The sequence below is a fragment of the Rhinolophus hipposideros genome, assembly GCF_964194185.1.
Source record: "Rhinolophus hipposideros genome assembly, chromosome: 12".
Taxonomy (NCBI): Eukaryota; Metazoa; Chordata; class Mammalia; order Chiroptera; family Rhinolophidae; genus Rhinolophus; species Rhinolophus hipposideros.
Genome location: NC_138058.1, coordinates 55,446,386 through 55,471,331, shown reverse-complemented (window position 1 = coordinate 55,471,331; position 24,946 = coordinate 55,446,386). Strand labels below are relative to the sequence as shown.

The window sequence follows — 24,946 nt, the reverse complement described above, 5'->3', positions numbered from 1 at the left end:
TGTTTAGCTTCTGGTGTACAATGCCATGATCAGGTAGCCACAGTATCCCTGAGGTGGTCTCCCAAATAGGACGCATGTCCATCGGATACCCAACAAAATCTTTACAACATTATTGAATACCTTCCCCAAATTAATTTTCAAAAAAACCCTGAGGCCATCTTGTGGCTACCAGCTGCTTCCAAATCCCTTCACCTTTCCCCTTATCCCCAACCCCCCCCCACACCCATCTAACAACTCTCGGTTTTTTCTTTGTGTCCCCAAAACTGTTTCTGATTAGTTCATTCACATAGTCTTTTCTTTAGATTCCATATATAAGTGAGATCATATGGTACTTGTCTTTCTCTTTCTGACTTATTTCACTTAACATAATGTTCTCTAGATCCATCCATGTTGCTGCAAATGATAAGATTTCTTTCTTCTTTATGGCTGCGTAATACTCCATTGTATAAATGTACCACAGCTTCTTAATCCAGTCATCTACCGATGGGCATTTCGGTTGTTTCCATATCTTGGCTATTGTGTAAAGTGCTGCAATAAACATAGGAGTGCATACAGATTTTTGAATTGGAGTTTTGGATTTCTCCGGGTAGATGCCTAGGAGTGGAATTACTGGATCATAGGGTAGTTCCATTTTCAGATTCCTGAGATACCTCCATACTGTTTTCCATAGTGGCTGCACTAATCTGCAATCCCACCAACAGTGCACTAGCGTTCCCTTTTCTCCACATCCACGCCAGCATTTGTTGTTTGTTGATTTATTGATGATAGCACCAAGGGAACTTTTTGAAGACGGGGTTCCTGGGCTCCGCAGGCAGGTCCTAGAGAGGCATTCCCACATGTTTCAGCTGTAGTGGCATTATTGAAGTATGTGCCTCCCAAGGCAATTCCTTTTACAGGAGGAGGGCTCATTTCGTTTTATTTTGCTGGGCTTTTATCATTTTTACCAAATCTTGATAATCTTGGTGGCTCTGAGTCTTAAGCCATAATTAATTTTCAAATAACTAGCATAAAGGGTATGATTTATACTTACTTGAATATAAAGTATATTTGTTTTGCTTATATACACAGCGAATAGACTTGCTTGGTTTGGATGAATACTATCCATTCATCCAAAAACCATCCTATGACATTGCAATGAATAATCAATTTCAAGGCAACCATTATGAAGAGCAGAGCTCTTTTGAATTTACAAGTTCAGGCGTGTTGTTTGATACATCCTGTAATTGTTGCAGCTTCTACATTTCCAGGTTCACTGCCATTGCTACTATAATGTTACAGTATTATTATGCAAAGGGAATTTTAATTCTTTTTTTTTATTAAATTTATTGGGGTGACAATTGTTAGTAAAATTACATAGATTTCAGGTGTACAATTCTGTATTACATCATCTATAAATCCCACTGTGTGGTCACCACCCAGAGTCATTTCTCCTTCCATCACCCTATATTTGATCCCCCTTACCCTCATCACCCACCCCCACCCCCTTACTCTGTTTCTATATTATTTTAAAGAGATTTTCATTGTTTTGATAGTTGCGCTTTGTTCTTTATGTTGCAGCAACTATTTACAGATGTGGCAAGTGGAGAAATTTCCAGAGAGTTAGCTGATGAAATAGCAGCTATGGATGCCTTAGTAATAGAGCTTCAAGACGTAAGCAACCAATTTCGAAATCGGTATTGACCGTCCTGGGAACAGTTTCTGAAAAGATGTTTTCGCCTTCTGGAATTTCTCTTATACCGGTGTATCTGAAACACAAGATACTGATTTTTTAAAATAAATTTATTTTTTATGGCTAATAGTGTGGTTTTTGTGAATTTTCCAAATGTTTGAACTTCCTGAAGTACATTAAATAAAAACTTTGCTATTTCTTTAAGATTAGTTATAGTTGAATTCAGTATTTTTGTTATTCTTGAGGCATTTCAGCAAAAAGAGTTTTCTTTTTAGCATAAGGTTTAGTCTCTCAGCCTAAAATGAATTAGATCATTCTTTGGAAAAAATTAGTCTAAACAGGAAAAAAAAATCACACAGTACGCGTTTGTGGAATCATTAGATTGGCTGCTTTTATCCAAAAGTGATAAAAGAGTAGATTTGGTGATGGAAACCTTTACACTTCTGGAGATTTTGTATTTGTGTCAGAAAGATATGCACTTGGCTAAATTAGAAATATGGGCATGGTTTAACTTCTAAATCAAGAAAATGCAAGAAAAAAATGACATAACTCAAATTTTGTTTCAGTCATTAGCCACTAGTAACCAGACCGACCCTCCTCGTTGTGTAGACTGCCAGCCTGAAAGACGGTGGTTTAATAAGGTTATTATGAGTGAAGACAGCTATAAAGGGTACCATATTACAAAAATGCCAAAGTAAAATGCTTTCTTAGTAATGTCTATGGAAACAAATGTTGAAGGCAGCAGCTGAGCTTAATAATCTTACTAGAAAAGTCACAGTGAGGAATTCTAAGTCCTGGCTTAGGTTGCCGAATTTTGGGTTCATGCATAAGTCATTTGACCCTTGCTTTTTTCCATGTTATTTATAAAATGTGAATAATTTATATTCCTGTTTCTTTGTGAGTTTCAACTGCCTTTGGAAATTTAAAAATACATAATCCATAAATATAAGAGTTCTGAACATTAAAAAAACAAAAACAGTCTTCAAAAACTTGCATCATGAATTTTGGTTATGAATGCTTACCAGTGCTTCCTCCATTCCTTAACCACCTGCTTCTCTCTTCTAGTATCATACTAGCCTAAAAACAGTTGATGTATGCCCCAAAGCAGTTTCTCTTACAGGAAACACAATAACCATGAGAAGGACCAATAAAATGAGGTAGTAGCATTTAGTTAGTTAACATTAAATGTCCACTCAAATCTTTTATGGAAGCCAGGGGGAAATAGGTGGATAGATGGATGGATGATGGATGATGGATGGATGGATGGACGGATGGATGGATGGATGGAGCAAGCAAGGTTTTAAGATTAACTCTTTATCAGTACCTAGCTATGAACCCCAAGAGAAAACAGATAGACGTATACCGAAAAGGGCAAAAATTTCAGGAATCAAGTGATTGAAGAAGAGTTTCCAAGTTTTAAAAGTTTTTATTTCTCAGTTTGTTCTCCTTTGGATTCAAGGTAGAAAGGCATCGGTGAGTGTGAGTTGTCACAAACCAAGTCACAAAAGGATTATCCCCTTCCAGTCCTGTTCTCAGAAGCTATGCTGGACCAAAGTCTCCAGGATGCTGCATACCTATGCCCTTTTATCTTGGAATGATCTCACAAAGGACAGCGCTATTAGGTGTCTTCTTTGTGAGACATAGACCTATTAGTTATGTTTAATCATCTTATCTATGTGAATGTTTAACATAATTGAGAAAATATGTGGTGAAGTAGGAAAAGCTTGGGTTTTATCAAAACCTCATCTCTACCACCTCCTCACAATTAATACTTAACATTCAGATCATTTGATTTCTTTATTTGTAAAGTGAGTGATGGTAATAGTACCTTCCATCAAATTCTTAATATCTTTTACCACCTTCAAAGTCGGTAACACGGTATCTATTTAAACAGCTATACTCATATGTCGTTTACTATAGGGTCTTTGGTGCTTTATATTTGCTATATTATGATGTATTTGCCGTTTCCAAATACCTTTTATAAATTTCACCTTTGGTTTTCTAGTATTAATACTTTCATGTTCAGAATTGCTATTTTGCTTTGTCAACTAGAAAAATATGAAAGGTGTGATCCTCTAATCTTTATTGACTAATAATTCAATCACCAGGAAACTAAAGATCACGAACTCTAGATAGAGAAATAGCCAGAATTCAAAGACTGTCAAAGCTTGCATTCCTTCTGCTTGCTATGTTGGGCCTAGAAAGTTTCCAGTGGTCAGCTGATGTCAGTCCTCTCTTTCTAACAATGGGATACCTGGAAAGTTTCCCTGTCATTATTTATAATGTTCTTCAAGGAGAGAAAGGCTGTGAGGTCTCAGTTGATAATTGCCTGTGTTTTGTTCGTCTTTTTAAAAATTGTAGTAAATTCTTTGCTAGCCTTTCCCCAAAGAAACAGCATAGTAAGTGGGGACCCTAACTGCAGAAGAGTTAAACCCCAGTGGATAAGAAATCTCCTCTTTACACCCAAACCCCCAATTCAGGAAGCTCAGAAACTTGGTGCTGAGTCTGGCAAGCAGAGCCATGGGGCGGGTGTCAAGGGTTGGTGAGTAGAGTGGTGGGTTCAGAACTGCAGAAGCCTGGAATGGTCTTTGAAGTACCGATTCAGGGCTAGGGAGCTTGCCCTTACCTCAAATGGAGCCCAAGTATGGTAACAAGAACCCCAAACATTGAAAGCATTGACTTCTTTAATTGTGTATGAAGGCTCTTTGTGCTGTTCTTGTTTCTATGGGACATGCTATCAGTGTGCTATTCATAAGCAGAAATGTAAAGAAGAAGTGATACCCAGTTATGTGTAGTAAATCCACCTATTTTCCAGGCTACATTCAAAGATTGTGACATTGCAGAGATATGGCTAGTCTGGGTTATTTGTGACCATTTTTCCAAATTATAGTAAATCTACTAGGTTAAAACCCTGGGTGAGTCTGAACAAAAGTATTCCTTTTTTCCATTTCTGTTTTTATAACATCCACATCAATCTAGATCACTGTTTAGATAAGGTAGCTCTACTTTACTGGCCAAGAGTGAGGAATAAAACCTGTTAAGTGGATGCAACACACTTCCTTTCTGCCTGTTCATTCAACAGGCCTTACAGTGAAGTGGCAAAGAGCCTTTATTCAAATGGTGGGCGCCATGCTGTGGTGATACAGATGGATTTTTCACAACGTGCAGAAGTGCTTATAAATAGATAGGTTTCAATCAACAAGTAGCTTATTCAGGCATGTGCTCAAATATAGTAGCTGCATTCATTAGACAGACATTTCCACTAATCCCAAGACTATACTAATAAAAGAGTAATCCCTTATGGGCTAAAGGTAGTGCTGGCTTGCCTTTTAGCTCTTGTAGAGTCTTTCACAGACCAAGGCCTAAGAATAATTGTAGCTGCGTTAGGTTTTCACCAAGTGAACTATAAAGCTGAGCTTATCTTGAAATTTTTTTCTTTTTTTTTAATTGCAGTAGCTTAGTGGACAAAGAGGTACTTTTTACTCTGGATACGCAGCTTGCCGAAAAGCCAATTTAGAAACCAATTACGTGATGCATTTGTGTGTGTGTTCTCATTATTTTATCGTAAAGCACCTCCTCTTTCACCCTGGTTAATAAAGCGGTTAATAAAGAGTTCACTTGAGCAGATTTTGGGTTTTCCTTTGACTTTAGGATAAATTACAGGTTAATGTCAATTTTGAGAAGATTTGCAGACTCTTGGTAGAGTGGTTGGACTTTTTATGTGGCCATTTTCTTCCTTGGGCTTGGCTTTGTTCTACAAGGTCTTGTAGAACTCCTCCCACATTATTCAGCTGTAATTAGTTCGTTTGTACAATACTAAAAATTTCCCCCTTGCCAGTGATGTCAGATCTGCTTTCCGTTTTATTATTCTGACTTTTTATAAACTGCAGTGACCTGTGAGCAACCACACCATCTCTTGGCCCTGCGCCATCATTGTGATCTATGAAAAGAGACTCCTGCCAAGGACTGTGAGGCAGAAAACTGATATTAAAGTGGTGTTCTGAATGGTAAGTGTCAGCCATTTTTTAATGTTTTGTGGTATTATTACCAGAAGGGGGTGGGGGGTGGGGTAGGAAATCATGTTAACATCGTTAAGGAACTAACCCATGCATCACTAACTTTTTCCAGACTGAGGGCTCAGAGGAACACCCGTATCTGTAGGCATACAGGAATTACTCCACAACACTCTTCACAGACGCAGAAGTGTTTCTTGAAGACTCTATTACTGTGGGACTTGAAGAAGTCCTTAACCTCTCTGTAGCCTGTCAATGATCCGTACGACAGAGATATTATAACAAGATCAATCAGGAAGATGTATGTAGAAGTGCTTTGAAAATAAAAAGGTTTAGTAGAAATACAAGTAAGGATGTCTTAGAAACCACTGGATAATAGGCATTGACACAACCTCTTACGTTCCCCAGTTGGGAGCTTGATGACATTCAGTGCTGCTGGGTCAGCGTTTTCTTTCGGCAGCAACCTTTCCTTACTCCTGGGCTGCCAGTGTCTATCAGGGAAGGGATGAAAGAAAGAATGTGACGGACTTTTAGGATGTGAAGGAGAAACAAAACCAAGTTCCTATTGTCAGAATGTCTCAGGTTACAATGTCTAGGAAACGGAAAGATAAGTGATGAAATGGGGAATCGACTGACTAGTATGAACTCAGAGTTAGAAGACTCGGGTGTAAGTCCCAGCCTCAGCACTTTCTAGCCACTGTCATGACCATACCTGAGCCCCTGAACCTCTTTGTGCCTCAATTTCCTCAGTTATAAAATGCAAATAGCCACCCTATAGACCAGACAGAATTGTGGTGGGGGTCCTGTCCATTGATGTGTGTGAAGTATTTTGTGAGCAACTGTGTCTTGCTATGATCAAGAGAAAAGGGCACTGTGGATGGTCTTTCAGGTCCTGGGGACTGGTAGAGTCCCTCAATGGGGCATCTAGCAGCTCGGCTTCAGTTTCCATAATTCCTGTGGGGTCATCACCCTGTGGTTTGAAAAAGAGCACTGCAGACTTTTTCCCTGTCTCCTCTGTGCCCTTCACCACTCTCTTTACCGAAATCAGTTTGGCCTATAGGCTGTCTGGTGCCAGGGTTGATAAAAGCTGTGTTGGTATTTTTACAGCTGTCTGGCTAGAAAACCAGAGAACTGCTTATGCCTCAGCAGTTCTTTTTTACACAGAAAGAACTGCGGAGATTCCGTAGGTATCAGCAACAGAGCTGGAGTCTGCTCCAAATACTAAGTTGATCTTCCTGAACATAATCAGTAGGACACAGGGGTATTGTGTGTGTGTGGGGGGGAGAGGATGGAGAGAGGGGTAGGGGGAAGTATGCCCTGATTAATGTTCATTTCCCCCCTTTAATAAATTACACAAATTCCATCCGTGTTCATTGCCAAAAAGTTAGAAAATATTAATAAGCAAGGCGAAAAAATGATATCACCCCACATCCCACCCCTGTAGAAGATAAACATGTTAACATTTTTCTGCGTATCCTTCTAGACTATGAAATATATATGTCAGAGAGAGAGAGTGAGAGAGAGAGGCTTTTTTAAAAAAAGTTAATTAAGCTTCCCAATAAAGCACATGGACGTAGGTCTGTCTTAATCTGGTGGGACTCAGAGCCAGAGGATAAATGGAGACCCACATACCACGTATCTTAACTATTAAAAGTTATAAATCAAGCTGAGAAACTGTTCAATAAAATGTGTTTTATGCTTTGATCTTGACAAATATTCTTTTATACTGACTGGGAAGGCCATGTTTTAATTTAGGATTCTCAGAACCTCAGAATTCTAGGTTGGAATAAGGGGCTTCAGGGAGAGCCAGCCCTCCCTCAGTCTACCCTGCTCTGCAGGGGCCTCGTGTGCTCCGGTGAGGACACCACAGCGCGACTGTCAGGTCTGTCAACCCACCACCAACAGCGATAAGCTACCCCTCTGACCTAGATGAGAGTGGCCTCAGGAATACGGGCCCGCGGAAGAGGCCCACACAGCCCCATAATGTAGGCTTTGGGTCTTTGGGCAGGGCACTCAGGGGTCCTGGGTGATCTGAGTATGGTCTCGAAGGCGGGGATAGTACAGCTCTAGGTGAACATGTACCCTCAGTCCCGTGAAATTGCATTCTTTTCCCACCACTGCTCTCCATGAGAGCACACTTGAGTCAAGTCCCAGGCTTGTCTAGGAGATGCCCACCCCCTTCTCTGTAACGGATTTGTAATTATGGGATGAGTTCTGCATCTGCTCTATTGTCACAAAGTCTTCCTTTATGGATTAATCCAAGAGCTAGGCTAGGAGAAGTATTGGGGACCAAATGTGATAACACATCAAAATAAGAAATCTGACATTTTGTTTTCCATCTTTCTGAGTCCAGTGTCTATACCTTAACTGGTATCAAAATTAGTTCAGAGAGAGGAGGGGAGAGTGATTAATTAGAGTCAGAATTCTTGGATTCAAGCCCTAGCTATGTTCATTGAGTCATCTAGTAGTCCCCCCCGCCCCTTTTTAAAGGTCTGGTGGATTTTTAACCGTGGCTTTGAATCAGAACCATCTAAATAATTTTACAAAAAAATTAAATAAATCTTGTTTTAAACCCTGGAGATTCAGATACACTAGCCCTGAACAAATGTGTTTTTTAAAGCCCCAAAGATGATTCTGATACTTATCTATGTTTGAGAGTTACTGAACATAATTGAGCTTTATAAAATGAAAATAATTTGTGTATCACTTTGTCAGACTGACAGTAAGGATTAATGAAAAAAATGCATTGAATACTAAAGGTCTCTATCTAGAGTATTGCTACTTTTATCATGAATAATTACTATAGTAATTTAAAAAATACATTTGGAGCAAAATAAATGTGAATTTCAATTACAAGCAATCTGACTGACTAGACATGTAAAGAAACCCATTTCCCAACAACTAAATATATTGGATAAAACATTTAAAAAATGGTTTCCTTTTAAATTAATAGCTGAATTGGTGGCGAAATAGAATTCTTGGTGGCCATAAAGCATGAATCAAGAGAGGTATATGAATGCCAAAGGTGGTGTGTATCCTGAAATTCTATGAATTCCTGGCGGGTCAACTTAGGTGTTAATGGGCTGAGCCTGGGGCGGGGAAGGAAGCCTAGGATCCAGCAGGGTGGTAGGTTGGCTTGGGGACTCTGTGTATCCAGAGCAATACTCCATGAAAAGTAGAACAAATATAGCAAAAACCTCACTTCCAAGAGGGACGTTCATGGGGTATTTGTCTCAGTTGTGGCTCTGGATTAAGGGGGGAAAGGAAAAAAGAAAAATCTGATAATTCCTAACAATAAGGCTGCTCTTATATTGGAATTCATACTCCCCGTGTGGCCGACAGCCACAATGTATATCTGGTACACCCAGATTGATGTGCCACCGGACACGATAGAATAAACCTCTGTGGAGCAATGCACTTTGAACAGACCTCAGTGCATTGTTCCCATAAGATTCCAAGGAATATGAATTCACAATAAAAAATCAGAAACATCAGTAGATATGGCACCCTGGGTAAGAATCAATTGAAACAAACAACAGAATCAGATTGATGAAGGCCATAGATGTTGGAATTAGTAGACACAGAATATAGAAAAGATACTTAAAAAAGAAAAATGTTTACTATTATCTCTAACCTCCACCCACTAGATGCTGCTCCCAGTTATGACAAACAATATTTCTGCTGATTGCTAGATATCTCCTGAGGGGAAAATTACCCTCTTTTGAGAACCACTGGGTTAAACGACAGATTAGAGCTGAAGAGAGAATTAGTGAAGGGAAAGATAGCTCTGGATATAGTACAGCAAGTTAATATCAGAAAGGGAGAAAAAAAAAGAAGTTAGGAGAAATGAAGATTAGATTTCCAGAAAAAATGTGTCTAATCAAAATTTCAGAAGAATATTAAAGAGAATGGGGAAGAGGCATTTTCAAGATTTAACAGCTGAAAATTCTTCAGAATTGGTGAAAATTATTGATTTTTAAATTTAGAATTTCCATGTAGATTTAAAAGTCAACTTCTCAATTTACACATACACAAATCTGTAGGGATTTAGAAAAGGAAAAAAAAATTAAATGATACCATTTATGATAGCACAAAAATTCAAATATTTAGGAAATAATATTTTAAAGATGGCAAATACCTCAACTGAAAACTAAAACAGCTTCAGGAAAATTAAGCCCTAAGAAAATAACTGGTGGGAAGTACTATGCTCATGAATTGGAAAAAATAGAGTGAAGATGTTGTTTCTCCCTAAATTGATCTATAGATTCAATATAGAATCAAAATTCTAGTAGATGTTTTTGTGGAAATTAAAAATCTGGTTCTAAAATGTATATGGGAATTTAAGGGCTGAGAAGGACAAAACAGTCTTGAAGAACAAAGTAGAAGACTTATACTACCAGATGCCAAGACTTACAACACAACAGTAATTAAGAGTGTGATATTGGTGTAAGGACAAATAGACCAAATGAAGCAGAGTATAGAATCCAAAAATATACAAACACAGATACTTGATTTACGACAGAGGTGGTATTGCCAAACAGTGAAGAACGGATGATTGTTTCAATAAATCGTGCTGAGTTATTTAACTATCCATATAGAAAAAAAGTGAATTTTGACCCCTCACCTCATGCCATGCATAAAAATCAATTTTAAGTGAGTGTAGGCCTAAATGTGAAACAATGAAGCTTCTAGAAGATAACACATGGGAATATCTTTGTGACATTGGGGGAGGTAAAGATTTCTTGAATGGGACACAAAAGCACTAATCCCACAGGAAATTTTTGTTTTTAGGTTGGACTACATTAAAATTAGGAACATTATTCATCAAAAGCCATGACAAGCAGAATGAAAGCTAAAAGGTGGGCATAGATATTTGCAATACATAAACCGAAAAAAGGACGTGTATTCAGAATATGTGAAAAGAAATAAAAATGATAAGTCAAGAAAAAAACAACCCAACTAAAAAACAGCATCTCACAGAAGAGAATAACCAAATGGCTAATAAATTATAAAATGTGCTCAGTCATCAGAGAAATGTATATTAAAGTCACAATGAGATGACCACATACTCAACAGTATCTCTAATATTGAAATGACTGCAGACCAAGTGTCCGTGAGGATATGGGGTAACAACAACTCTTAAACATTGCTGATAGGAATATAAATTGATACAAACATTCTGGAAAACACACCCTGTGACCTAACAATTTTACCCCTAGATGAACATAACGTACCCAAGCACAAATGCATGCACACATGCCCCCAAATTCTCACACGAGAATGTTTAGAGCAGCATTATCCAGAATAGCCCCCAGTGGAATCAATCCAACTGTCCACCAATGATAAAAATGGATACATTAGTGGTAGCATAGCGATGTGATGGAGTAATCTGCATCAGAGAAAATGAATTGACTACAGCCACCTCACAGCAACAACGTTGCTGAATCTCTGAAACGTTGTGTTGAACAGAGAAAGCCAGACATGGTAAAAAAAAAAAAAAAAAAAGGAAAAAGAAAAATGCATGCTGCACGTTTCCATGTACATAGTACAAAGTTCAAAAAGCGGATGAAATTAAACAATATTACTTGGGTGTCAAAACTATAACAGAAAGCCAGGGGGTGATCACCACAAAAGACACAACAGTGGTTACATGGGTGATGATTGGGAGGGTGTATGAAGGGCTTCTGGGCAGTTGGCGATATCATGTATTAAGTGGGTCATGATTAACATTGTTCTTTTGCCAAATCCTCGAGCTATACATTTTTGTTTTGCACATTTTTTTGACTACGTTTGTTATATATCATACTTAAATGCTTTAAAATACTAGGAACAGTGCAGCCGCTCTTAATGTGAACCTGTCTGCTTTCCCCTTTCCTGATCTTTATACTTTCTACCTCTTTGGCCTCTCCTTCTTTTAGAGGAGATCTGACTCTTTAAGTAATTTTCCTTGCAAATCATGCAATTGATTTTTGAGAAAGCATACTGCTTTTTGAGGTGAAACTTCACATCGCAAACCCAAACTGAATCTCATGTAACTTTAACTCTCCATCCACCTCCTCTTCACCAAACACCTCCTTAAACAAAACATAACATGTTACAACTCTAAGACAAAAATGTGGATAATTTGACGTTATATTCTAAATCTTTATTTCTTTTGTTTAACACAGTTAAGACCCTGTGCCTTTCCACATTGCTGTCTGGATAAATTGTGGGGTACTAACCAAAGGGAACCCGGCCAGCACTGAGTCATTGATAGAGTGTGGCCATCTTGGTTACCAAAGCCAGCTTCTCACATTTCTTCTTGAAAAGCATGGTGTTGACATGTTTAATATCCTGTGGCATTTCCGCTGGGCTCTGTAGTTTGATGGAAAAAGTCCCTGTTGATGTCTGATGGCCAAGTTGAATAGCAAGGCCCTGAGGCCCTCGACTTCACAGCTCTGGCTGGGGTGGTGATTTCCCTTGAGGTTGTAATTGAAATCCTGATAGCCACATCTTGGCAGGCTCCCCATACCACCACTTTCAGGGAGAGCACTTATGTCTGCCTGGATGGTTTTTGAACAAATAAAGGTGAAATCTCACCCATGACTTCATAGGGAATGATAAATCAAAATCCAGCCCACTACAAAAAAGAAAAAGATAACCCTGGGCTTTAAGCTTTTCTGGAAGATTTCCAGAAACACATATTTCAAGGGAATGTCTCAGGGCAACCCTAAATAAACTGATGACCTATAGATCAAAGACACTGTATTTTATTAGCCGTCTCCTGACCCAGCCAATCCTACTGTCCTTCTCTAACCGTTACACACATCCAGATGAACACTCCCGTCTCTTTCCTTTCTTCCTCTGAGAATCACAAGAATCACAAATCATCCCTGACAGCATTGGGTTTCTCATCTTCAGAAATGTAGCTGGTACATTCTTTATGTGAAAGAGGCAATCCTAGGAAGGGGTATGAGCCAGAGAAAATGCAGGGTATCTTATTTCATCTGCATAGAACAAAAGAGTGTTTTCCCTTTTTCAGAGCCCGCATGAGTCTGAGGACTTGAATGAAAGCAGACTGGCTGAGCTTAGTCCTGAGGACAGAGGCATGGCTGGTGGGGAGAGTGGTCCACTGAGGTAAGGGATTCACTTTCTCTCCTCGATGGTTGTTCTTACAATAGAATCCCAACTTGAGAAGGGGTCAGTAGTTGACACAGGGTTATTTATCCTTGACTGTGACATTCTACAAAAATAAACTTTCCCACACTAATCTCAAGTTTTATAGGTTCATTTGGGATATAATTATTAAAATGTTATGGGTTTCTTGTAAGTTGACTCTGTGTTAGGCTGACTCTGAGATGGTGCCAGTGATCTCTGCCTTCTGATATTAGCATTGTATAATCTCATTATGATTTGTTTCTAACCAATAAAATATTGGCAACGTTGAAGGGATGTCACTTCCAAATTAGGTTACCTAACATAGTGGCTTCTGTCTTACTAACATACTCTCTCCCTTGCTGGCTTTGATAAAGGAGGCTGCCATGTTGGAGAGTTCCATGTGCTCAGGAACTTGAGGGTGGCCGTGGGCCAACATTGGCAAAGCCCTAAAGGAAGCAAGGATCTGAGAATGTCCCTCAGTCCAGCAGTGCTCGAGAAACTGGATTCTGACAAAAAAAACTTGTTCTTAAAAGCAGATACTTCCTCAGTTGAGCCTTCAGATGAGACCCTATCCCTGGCCAACTCCTTGATTCCAGTTTGGTGGGAGACCCTGAAGTACAGGACCTGGCTCAGCTGTCCCTGGACTCCTGTCTCCCCCAAACTGTGACATATATGTGGGCTTTAAGTTGCTAAGTTTATCTTAGCCATTTTTAATGCAGTAATAGATAGCTAACACAGATTTTACCTGTCATCTTCCTTTTCATAACATAAATCTATGCTATTCACTAATAATTACAAATATGTCTTCTTTGGAAAACTTTTCCCCTGTTATTTCTAAGATGATAGACCATCATACAAGTGAAACTCAATATGCTCTCAATGTATACAATATTGCGTTAGAATCACTCATCTCTTTAGAGAGGTATTTGTGAACCAAGAGATCGTATAAGGTTAAGCACCACGAAGCCTCTGAGGTCTAAAATGTGGCTGTAGTTATCTCACTCCTTTGCTTAAAGACCTTCTGGAGTTCTGCATGAAATACAAACTCTTTCTGTGACATTCATAATGTAACCCCAAACCGCCTTCCCAGGCTTTCTCCCCATTACACAATGCCCTGGAGCCCTCGCCATGTCTGTCTGTGCTCTCCCTCCTGCCACCACCTCATGACGGCCTGTGGGAAGCCTACCTAAGCCATGTGCCCTGTCTCCCCGCTTTCTACCCCCACACCACTCCGGCCTTGCTTAGGGTACTTCTGATGTGCTGGCCTTCATCCTGCTTTGCTTTCTGCCCTTTCTGATTCTGCCTTCCCTGATCTCCCCTGTGAGACCAAGAGATCCATGAGGCAAAGACTGTCCATCGTTCTCTGTGCAACCCGGCCTGCACCTTGAACCTGACCTTGGGCATAGTGAGGTAGTGTTCCCCAATGTTTGTGGAATTGAACGGAGTGAAGAGCAGACCCAGATGTGGTGCAGCATTACCCCGAGGATGTTAATAGAAATTCTACTGAAGAAGGACTTTATGACCAACGAAGTGTGCCCTATCCCTTCACGAAGAGCCCCCAGGGACATTATTAGGTGATTCAAGTCTCTAAGAAGTCTTGCAGTAATGAAACGGCTGCCCCAGCATCTAGCTCTGCTTTCTGTAATGCTGTGATTTGGGCAGGAGGTTGGGAAGCAACTTAGACACACATCTACAGGGTCCTTGCTCATTCAGAGCTCACCTCACAGTAGATGCAGCTTGTTGGTTTTTCTGTTGATAAGGCTGTGAATTTATCATATCACATAGTTTATATTCATTCCCCTTGTTTAGGCACAGGGGATTCCAGAAGAATCTCAATTAATGATGCTCTGAATTGCTACTCAGTGCCTAAACATACACAAGTCCTAGTGTAGGAGCTAAGTCACTTATTCTGTTTGATAATGAGATTTACTTGACTCTTGTCCTCGTGGGACTTTCTTCTCAAAGTTGCAGACACTGTATTTAAACATTTCAGATGTTAGTAACTCTCTTTTTCACTAACCTTGGCCAGAGTCAACCCTAATTAATGGATGTTTAATAAGCATTTCCTGTGGGTCAGGTACTATGCTAGGTGCTTAGGGTATAAAACTCGATAATAAATGGTTCTTGCTCTAAAGGATGTATGGTCTGACTCAGAACATAAACAGATTCTCTTGCTGCAATTCTGTGAGTGTTAAAACGCTGTTATGCATGAGTACATATAAGCAAGGGGGGTGGGGAGATGCCGGTGGAGACACTTAGCCTCAAGGAGAAGGGAGGCCTCGAGGGACAGTTAGTTGAAAGATGCCAAAAGTTTACCCTGGGAACAAAGGTGGAAAAAGAAAGTCCATTGCAACAAGATTTGTTTTTTTAACACTTACTCTCTGCCAGCAACACTGTCTAGTAAGTCCGAGGGGTTCTAAGATGAATGAGGCACACTCCCTTCCTCCCAGGCCCTTAGCTGGGGGTGGCAGGGCAGAGGTCAGCTGAGGCTCACGGGGACCAGTGAATGGGGACTGAGAGACTCCAAGGACGGCACAATGAATTGCCACTACAAAACAGACCTTCCAAGTCCTAACCGCTGTGAATTTCAGAATTTCTACCTGGTTCCTGGTTCCTCCTCCCTGCCTTAAATACTGCTTCTCCTTTCCCTCTCTTCTTGGGCTTCACTTCCATGAAGCGGCCATTAGAAGGAAGGAAAAGGAGGAGGGCTTACCTCCTTTGTGGTCTTGATGACTCTCTTCCTGGGGTTAATTTTGGAGGACCTACAGGAAAGTGATAGCAGTAGCTAAATCTGGAGTCTACATCCAAGGCTGCAGCCGGGGACAGCCGATGGCAGTTCCGACCCTGCTGCTCATTCATGGTGTGTCCTTGGGCGTGTTTCCTTAGGTTGTGTATGTGTGTTTACAACATCACTCAAATGGGGTAAAAAGATATATTGCACAGGGCTGGGTGCAGATTGGTACTTACGTGCTGAGTACACTACCTTCATAAAACTATGCGGTACTAGGCGCTTAATAAATGCTGCTGCTCTCCCTCTTCTTCTTTAAATCAGGGAAGTCACACTTGTTCTGACTGTACAAGGAGAATGTTTAATTTTCAGCTCAGGAGTTCAGCCATCTTGACCATTTATTGTAGCTGTTAAGGCTGCATTTTTCTACAATGACCATGGTTACAAGTAGGCTGTCCCCTTCTCCTGGTAAGTGCAAGTGTTATACCTAGTAGCCTATTCTGTTTGGCTTAAGAAAATTTTGGTCATTGTATTTGTACCTAAAACAGAGGATTTGGACATTTTCGTTCCATTCTTGGCGAATTCCACTTTCTCATTTTTCTCTAGGTTACCTTGAGAAAGACAAGGGAGTTGGTAGTTTATATTGACATGCAGGCTTCAGAGAAGCACCATAAAAATAAATGGGACATAACTTCAGTGATGAATGGAGGGAGGTGTGAACATTTTTGGCTTAAAAATCATTTTTCCTTTGTTATTGTACTCAAGCCAAGGAAGCAACCAATTACTTCAGGTCTTTCCTGGAGTAATTAATTCACCTAGCATGCCTTCCTCTTCTCCCTTCCTGTAGTCCTGTCCCAGTAACTTTTTTTTTTTAAATTCAAAGACCCTTTACGGAGGGCCTGTTCTGTACATACACTGTCCCAGGGAAAGATCTACCAGACAAAGAAGGCCGAGGCAGAAGGCCATGGAGAGACAGCATGCATGTGTTCGCACCCTCTGCTTCTTGTCTGAGTTCGGTGCATCTGGCCTAAGGGGCTGTCAGTACAGGAAGAAGGAAAGCCCCAGGACCAGAAGGTCCAGAGGGGATAACTCAGAAGTGTGGGGAGTGGGCATAGGCCTCACAGGACTGAAAAGGGAATCAGCAGAACCAGGATGGGTGGTGGGGATGGGGGCACAGGGGCAGCACTTAATGAAGAAACATGGGTCAGCAGGGATGAATGCGGGAGAGGAGCGAGAAACCCAGAGGTGCAAAGGTCAGTAGGCAAGGGACCTCTTTCTTTACACATCTTTGCAGGTCTGACCTTTTTCTGGATCATTTTGGCTACAGATAATGAGCTGCTATCACTTTATTTAGAGAAGGATTCAATGTGTCAGGCCCTGTTCTGGAACTGGGGATACTAACAAAAACACAGTCCTGCTCCCGAGGAGTTTGCAGTATGGTGCTGGGCTTCCTAAGCAGTCTATTCATCAGAATCACCTGGAAGATTGAGAACATGCACCACCCAAATGGTTCCGATTCAGTAGACAGCATGGCTGCCATTTCCCCACCGAGAACCTCTGGCTACTGAATCATGAGCAGAACAAGGATGGGGGTCAGTGCTCCTGTTTTCCAGGCACTGTGGTGCTCAGTGCTTCATATCTGAGGGGGTGAAACATATAACCAGTGGTGTGCTTGAGCAGGCTCAGTCCTGCTCACAAGAGTCAATTATACAGATTTCTTCTCAACTTAACATTCGGTGACATCACACTGGTACTTTGAAATCAGCCATGGTGGGAATATTTACACCACAGAAATTGGCTAATGCCAAAAATCCGGGTATTTTTCTCTCTAGAAAGCCAGTTGTTAAATATTTACTGGAACACAACTGTGTGTGTATTTATGTATTCTCATTTGTAATAAGCCCAGATTTTATGCACGTAACAACACTGTACAGCCTGCAAATCACTTTTAAATATGTTATCTTACCCTCACGAGAATAGGTAGGGGAGGTATCATTATCCCCATTTTAAAAAAGCATTGATTCAAAGAGGTCACACAGCCAGGAGGGGCAGACCTGACATGAAGTCTGAGTTGGACTCCGATCTGTCCTCTTCCTACTGGACAGGCACTGCCCAGCAGTCAGATTTCTGACTCTGAGTCAGTGTCCTGCTCACAGGACTGGAGGGACCAGACCTGACCCCGTTCTGAGATATCTGGTAACAGGAAATTTCCCCAACACTGGCAGGCGTAGCTTAATAAATAACCTTGCTGCTCTGCTTATTTTCGTACATTGAGTCTTCTCGTGCTAAGTTCAGGGCCTAAAGAGACAAGCTTCTGGGGGCCTCCAATCCAGGGGGCTTATATTTTGAGGGGTGTATGATGTTGTGCCAGGGAAAGGTGCCTTTGGCTGGCATGGAAAGAAGGGAATCCGGAACTTTTAAAACCCACCCCATTAAGGTCTTGGCAGAGGCCATGGGAATTTCCAAGGAGTTCACTTGTTCTAATTGAGGTAACAATGAGTAGTATACTTTGCTAGTATGAGGCTTAGAGATTTATGTCACATGGAAAATTCCCAGTAGAGAGGGAGCTGGTTGTAAAGTGGTGAAAACAGCAGCAACCTCTATGAGCACCCACACATATTGCCTGCTGTGGAAACAAAGGGTGTCCTGAGGAAGAAAGGAAATAGAAATTCCTAATTCTCAGGGTGTCACACCTCACATTTCTGGTTTTGTCAGGACCTACCTGGTATTCCACTGGGATAAACTACTGAGTGAAAAGCTGGTCACGTCCATGGAAATATCACAGTGAAAGAGTTTTTAAGACAGAATTTTCCTTTATATTTGGGGTTTTGGTGGTTCGGATTGCTCCACTTCCATAAACAAACACCTACTTCGCATCGCCACACCCAGAGTTCTCACTTTGTCTCTCAGACTCTCTGATCACTACCTGCAATTACCACAGAGCAGTCAAGTGTAACTTCCTCTTTACATTCTGAAGGATGTCCTGTCTGAGGGATGGGCTTCCAGAGGGCACCAGATGGACAACTTGGGAGGAGAGTGGTTTGTCTTGCTGTGGGCGTGAGAGATGACGGCGAGACTGCAGAGGTTTGGGAATGGACAGCGCCTCCGGGGCCTGTTGGTGGGAGGCACACGATCCCTTCATCAAGCTGTGCCTCCCACAGCCCTCAAGCTTCCTACCACCCCCTCTGCTTGGCTCCAGAGTGAACATTTGTTTTCTTTGGATTCATAAACACAAGTGTGCCCCTGAAGTGTTTCAGACAATGCACATCAGCAGCAGCCCTGGCAGTGTTTGTACAGAGCCTCCCAGGGTTGAGACTGTTGACTGGGGACATCAGGACTCAGCATTCCCAGGAGGACCCACCCCTGTTCCAGCTGGGGAACCTTCCGCAGGAGCTCTGAGGTTGTCATGAACAATGTAGATGGACTCAGACTCTCACCCTCAGGACGTGAGGGGAGATTGGAGGTGATATGTGTAAACAAAAGAGTCAGCAGGAGGAAGGTGCAGGAGAAAGCAGATTTACTGGCCAAAATTCTTGACAGCCTTGCTGCAGTGTGATTCCCAGACCAGCAGCAACCAACTTCACTTGGGAATTTGTTGGAAATGCAGAGTCTCAGGCCCCCACTTGACCTCCGGACTCAGAATCTGCATGTTAACCAGAGCCTGGGGCAGTCCTGTGCAATTACAGCTCTGAATGAAGCCAGGCCTTTGCCAGCTCCTCGACATTCTACTTGCCGACTAAGACTCGGTCCAGGGCACATCTAGGTGCTGGAGTGCTTATTATACGGTAACCTGAAGATGTTTACAATAGAGAGTTCAGTGGGGCGAATCTCTCTCTCCCTCTCTCTCTCTCTCTCTCTCTCTCTCTCTCTCTCTCTCTCTCTCTCTCTCACACACACACACACACACACACACACACACGTGTATGATATAAAAAACCTGGAGTCAGAAGAGATTTACATTTCACACCTGGCTTTGTCACTTAATACTTGTGGGACCTGGGCCAAGTTGCTGACTTCTCTGAACACGTTTCTGTATCTCTAAAAAGGAGATCATGGATGACTCCACTGAGCTGGGCACTCACCGGTAGCAAAGAGTAACTGTTTCACATGTGTTGACTCAGGTAATCATCTGGACGACCCATATGATGCTGGAACTATTATTGTCCACATTTGGCAGGCACAGACCAGAGCACAAAGTGCTAACCAACTTGCTGGAGATCACGCAGCCCGTGGGTAGCAGAGCAGGGCTCGGTCCCCCAGTGGTCTGGCTCTGGAGCCCACCCTCCGAGCATGCACCATGCCGGGACACAGTGGAGTGACCAGTAGACTTGTGCTGAGTATGTGGAATCGTGGATGTAAACCACGCAACCCAGCAGTGGTTATAAGTGAGTTATTACGTTCATTATTCTTTGGGCACAGGTGAAGGTTGGGGAAGATGTACACTTTCATAGGTATTAATAGTGATTTCTCTAAGATGAAGGAATTTTGTGTGTTTTTGCTTTTTCTTATTTTTTTCCCCTGAAATTAATATTTCTTACTTTTGTCATGAGAAATAAGAAATTTCTAAAAACCCCTTTTGACTTGCGTGCATGCCTTGCTTATATGACTTGCTCTTTCCTGGCCCGAGGGAAAGAAGGATAGAAACCTTTCAGAGTTTGAGCCAAGCTCTGAAATGTGGAAGCACGGAGAGAACACTCACTCCACCTCTGAAAAGGCAGCCCCCCCCATCTCCATCCCGCCCTCCAAAAGTGACAACTAATGACCTGCAAGAGGGGCAGAGAGCGCCACTTGCAGTAGAGCTTGCGAAACTCCCTTAGGTCTGCATTTAGCACCTTTTCCACATCAGGGACCAGAACCTCTGGGGAGAGGGTCCCTGAGTCTCCTTAGTTCCACTGCATTAAATGAAAAGTTTCAACAATAAATCTTTCAATGTATAAAGTAAGGGCATGGAAGAATGTGTGTATGAAAGATTCAGAGTTAAGGACTTTCTAAGTGTGGAAAATTTCCCCCCAAAGTGTTCCCAAATTTCGAAAACTCACATAATAAATGAGGAGGGCTCATAGACCTTGGCAGCAGCAGTGGCAGGGGTCAGAGTGAGGAAGGAGAATGAATTCCCAGTTCACACGTCCCAGCATCCCACGCTATCTTCCAGGCTAATGTGCTCCCAAGGTTTCATATCTGCACCTACCCAAGGCTCTTTAGATAAATCATCTAAGTAGGAAATCAAATGATTACCTTTATAAAAAAGTCATCCACCACCACCCTAAAATAGATTTTCTTTCTCCCAGCCCATCTTGACTAGGACTGTTTGCGAGGCTGAGAATGTCACTGGCCACATCGTTCTTTTCTCTGGTGTCCCGAAATGGGCTTGTTATTGTAGGTTTGTTAATAGTTGTCGAATACCCACAGGCCTCGGGCATTTTTAACCTGATAATTGGACCAAACAAACTGACTCCACCTTTGATTCTCTGCTGACTTCACTTCCCAGGATTCGGTCCTATACTAATCAGCTTGCTGCCTGAGCCAAAGGCTGCTCAAACCCTCCTGGCTGTGCCATCTAATTCAGCTTCTTGACAGCTCTGAGCCTCCTCATCCCCATGGATGGAGGAAACCAGTGGGCGATGGGAGGATTGTGGACACCTGCATCGTTTCCATGCTTCCTAAGCCTTCCATCCTTGAAACAAGGAATGGCCTGTTCTTGGCATAGAAAGGATACTCAAAGACGTATCAAAATTTCCCAACTGAATGGAAATTATGAATTAATGTCCCTGAGATCACAGCTGTTCAAACAGGTCTACTCCAACTCTGGCTAGTCCCCCCAAAATGAGGAACCTGTCAGACGCTCCCAGCATATCTCCTCAAAAATCAAAGTGTTCCCAGAGGAGCCCTGGGCCTTACATGGACCTCCAGAAGGACGGCAGCATTTTTGGTCCTTGGTTGAACCTTGTCTTAGCATATAGACATGAGAACTATATTGGGTGTAGGCTCGGAGCTGTGATGTCCATTTTATGAACAAGGTGGCATTCATCTTCTGAGGCATTGTCAGGGAGCCCTGGGCACGTGTTTTGACTCAGGAAGTCCTAGGAGAGTAGAAGGAAAGGTCACCATGTTATTTTAAACTCAAACTTGATACTGGCATGTATTAATGGCCTGGCATATGGGAGTTGAGAAATAACTCCCCACTCCCCTTGCCACCGCTCAAGGCCTCTCCCACATATCATTTTGAGGTTTGGGCTCTACATTTCAAGAAAGATGAAACTATCCAAAGAGATCCCAAAAAGAAGGGGAAAAAAATGCAGTATGAAAAGAAAGGATGGATTTAGGTCTTATGCAGAATGTTTAAATGTGTTTGGAAGAAAGCCACAGGACAATGAAATGTCTGTGTTTAAGTAAAAGAAGGTTGTTTATACAAAGAGTGCTGATCTGTTTTCTATTATCAGATAATTAAATGATTTTATTGCCAGTCTCCCATGAGGTTCTATCTAGAGTAGTATAGGCACTTAATAAGAATGTCTTCTAAGGGAAGACCTGAGAGTTTAGCTCTGGAGAGGGAACGTGAGGAACAGATTCATGCCCATGACCCATGGACACGAGGGCCTGTCAGGTTTCAGTGGTACTTCCTGAGCCTACCTGGTGCCCTCAGGTGATGGAGAATCAGAGTTCCATTCTAGAAAGGAAGCTTGAAAGACCTGGTGGCTAAGAGAAAAATTTAAAAATACTTAATCTTAAAGTTAATTAACTATTGAATAAAGGGTATGAAAGAAAAAGTGGGGTTTCTCTCCTTGGGGAGTCTTAAGTATGCTAGCCACTTTATTTTAAGGATCCTCTTGCCTGGAGACAGGGGGCTATACCAGATGTCCCCTTAAAGGTCCACCTATTTTAATGAATCTGTGATATATTAGAACTCTAGAGACATAACTCTGGCTGGGTTGGGCAAAGGGACAAATGTAGGACTCACATAACCAATCTCCAATGGAGCACTGGTTGGTATGGGAACCCCTGGGACCAGGGGTGTCACCAGCACTCTATTTCTTCTCTCCCTTTTTCTGCACTCTGGTTTCATTTTTTTGTTTTTGTTTCTTACACAGGAGAAAACATAGCCACCGAGAGGCCAGGCTTTATGTCTGACTCTTCACTATTAAAGACGAGCTGCCTCCTTTCCTTGGTTCCAAACCAAAACATTCTAGAGAGGGGCTAGGTCAAGTGTGCACCTTTGAAGGCAAGCAGCCCATTCCTCACTGGGAGTGGAAGGAGGGGCTGACACAGCCGTAGATGTCCAGCATGGCACCGAGCAAGATGCCGTATTCTACGTTTGCGTGAGCAAGGGAAGAAAGAAGAAAGAGAGAAAGAGAGAAAATGTTGGGGTAGGGCTGGGGAAGATTAGGGGAAAGGGGCATTCTGTATCATAAGTATGCTTAGTTGGAAGGACGTTCATTTCTACTCTTGAGCAAAGATGCCTCAGGCCATATACATTTCTTGCCAATTTTCTTTCAACTTTAACTAATAACTTTTCCTCCGTCAATTCGGTCTGAGCTATTTGTCAAAGTGTAAAAACACTTACTGTTCATTAGTGCTTGGCATAGCTAGAAGGATTTCTATGAAGTTTTTTTGCCTTCATCATTTTGTCCATCAAGTTCTACCCAACACGAACCCTTTCTTAATAGGCTACCTGGGAAATGTGAGAGGCTATCCTATTTGTCAGTAGCAGCTACGTCTTTTTCCTTCTGAGACTATATCTTCCAGAGATGAACTCTAGCTCTGAATGTGATGGGAGCATGTTTGCCATTGAAAGTAGACACAGGAGCAGAGCCTTGGCTTTCTCGGGATTCATCACCCGCCTGACGGTAACAGGGACATGCAGTGGAGATGACCAGGACTTGGGAGCTAGAGAGACTGGGATTGGAATCCAGGCAATGAAAGGAGTAAGGACTGTAATGGAAGCTGTAGTGTGGTACCTGTTTCCCCTTTCCTGACCAAGCTATTCATCCCCCCAACCGCTGCTGCATCACAGCTAGGCCCTTCCTAGTTGTTGCCGTGGCTGAGGGACTGAAGAGTCACCTCTCCTAGAATGGCCTGGGATGATTCAGGGGTTCAAAGGCCCAGCACTCTTACCTGACTTCAAGGCAATTCCGAAGGGATCCCAGCTCCAGAGCTGCCATGGGTTCTGCTGTGGCCTTTGCTGTGACTGCCTCTCTGTTCATCCACTCCCCCTGCCCCATCCTGTTCCCTCATTCCCTAACAGGTGATGCTTCAGAGACCACTCCACAATAAACTTCCTACATGCAAATGGCCATCTCAGCATGTCAGACAGATATTTACCTTGTAGGGCCTTTTCTTTTGGGGTTAAAGCCCGTGTATGTCTTCACAGGTGCTCATAAAGTTATTGTAATGCTTTTAAAGCCATGACCTGCCTGGTTCAGTCCCACAGTTAAGCCGCAGTTAAATAGAATACGGTCTGTTCAACCAGAATAATTTCAAAATAACTCAAGTCTTTTACTAATTCAATTAGGAGTAAGACTTTTGGTTGCAAGTTACAGAAAAACCCAACTAAGATTGTTTACGGAAAGGAAAAGTGTATCTGTGTATCCATATGGTTGTGGGGAAGGTTCATGCAACTCTAAAGTCTAGGCATAAACTTTTAGCACATTTGGATCTAGGGGCTCAAGGAAGTCATCAGGACCTAGTTTTTCTTCTCCTTCTTCTTCTATGTTGGCTCCTTTCTCAGATAGGCTTTAACTACCTGGTGGTAAGATGGCTTCCACTACCTGCATTTTATAAATATATATATATGTATATATATATATATATATATATGTATATATATATATGTGTGTATATATATATATACACATATACATACACATACATATATATATATACATATATATGTATGTATGCATATATATATATATATATATACACACATATATATGTGTATGGAATTGGCTTATGTGATTATGGAGTCTGAGAAGTCCCAAGGTCTATAGTTGATAAGCTGGAAACCCAGAAGAGCTGATAATGTACTTCCAGTCTGAGTTTGAAGGTCTGAGAACCATGGTATAAGTTCCAACTGAATCCAAAGGACTGAGAACCAGGAGAGCTGATAATGTAAGTTCCAGTCCAAAAGTTGACAGGATTGAGACCCAAGAAGAGCCAATATTTCGTTTGAGTCCAAAGACAGGAAAATATCAATGTCCCAGCTCAAATAGTCAGGCAAAAGGAGTTTCCTCTTACTCAGCCTTTTTGTTTTACACAGAACTTCAACTGATTGGATAAAGTTCACCCACCAGAGAGGGCACTCAGCTTTACTCAATTTATAATACCAACTCAAATGTTAATCTCATCCAGAAACACTCTCACAGACACACTCGGAAGAATGTTTGACCAAATATCTGGACA

At 41.8% G+C, this 24,946-nt stretch overlaps 1 protein-coding gene across 2 annotated transcripts in view; it reads left to right on the top strand.

Annotated features, from left to right (window-relative positions):
- Positions 1–2,653, top strand: part of TTC27 (tetratricopeptide repeat domain 27) — a 146,365-nt gene extending 143,712 nt beyond the window's left edge. For both annotated transcript variants that reach the window (XM_081068552.1, XM_081068553.1), the window contains one exon: positions 1,558–2,653. In XM_081068552.1, coding sequence (XP_080924678.1) covers positions 1,558–1,680 — 123 coding nt within the window. In that variant the 3' untranslated portion in view covers positions 1,681–2,653. The remainder of the gene's footprint in view (positions 1–1,557) is intronic.
- The last annotated feature ends 22,293 nt before the right edge of the window (positions 2,654–24,946 follow it).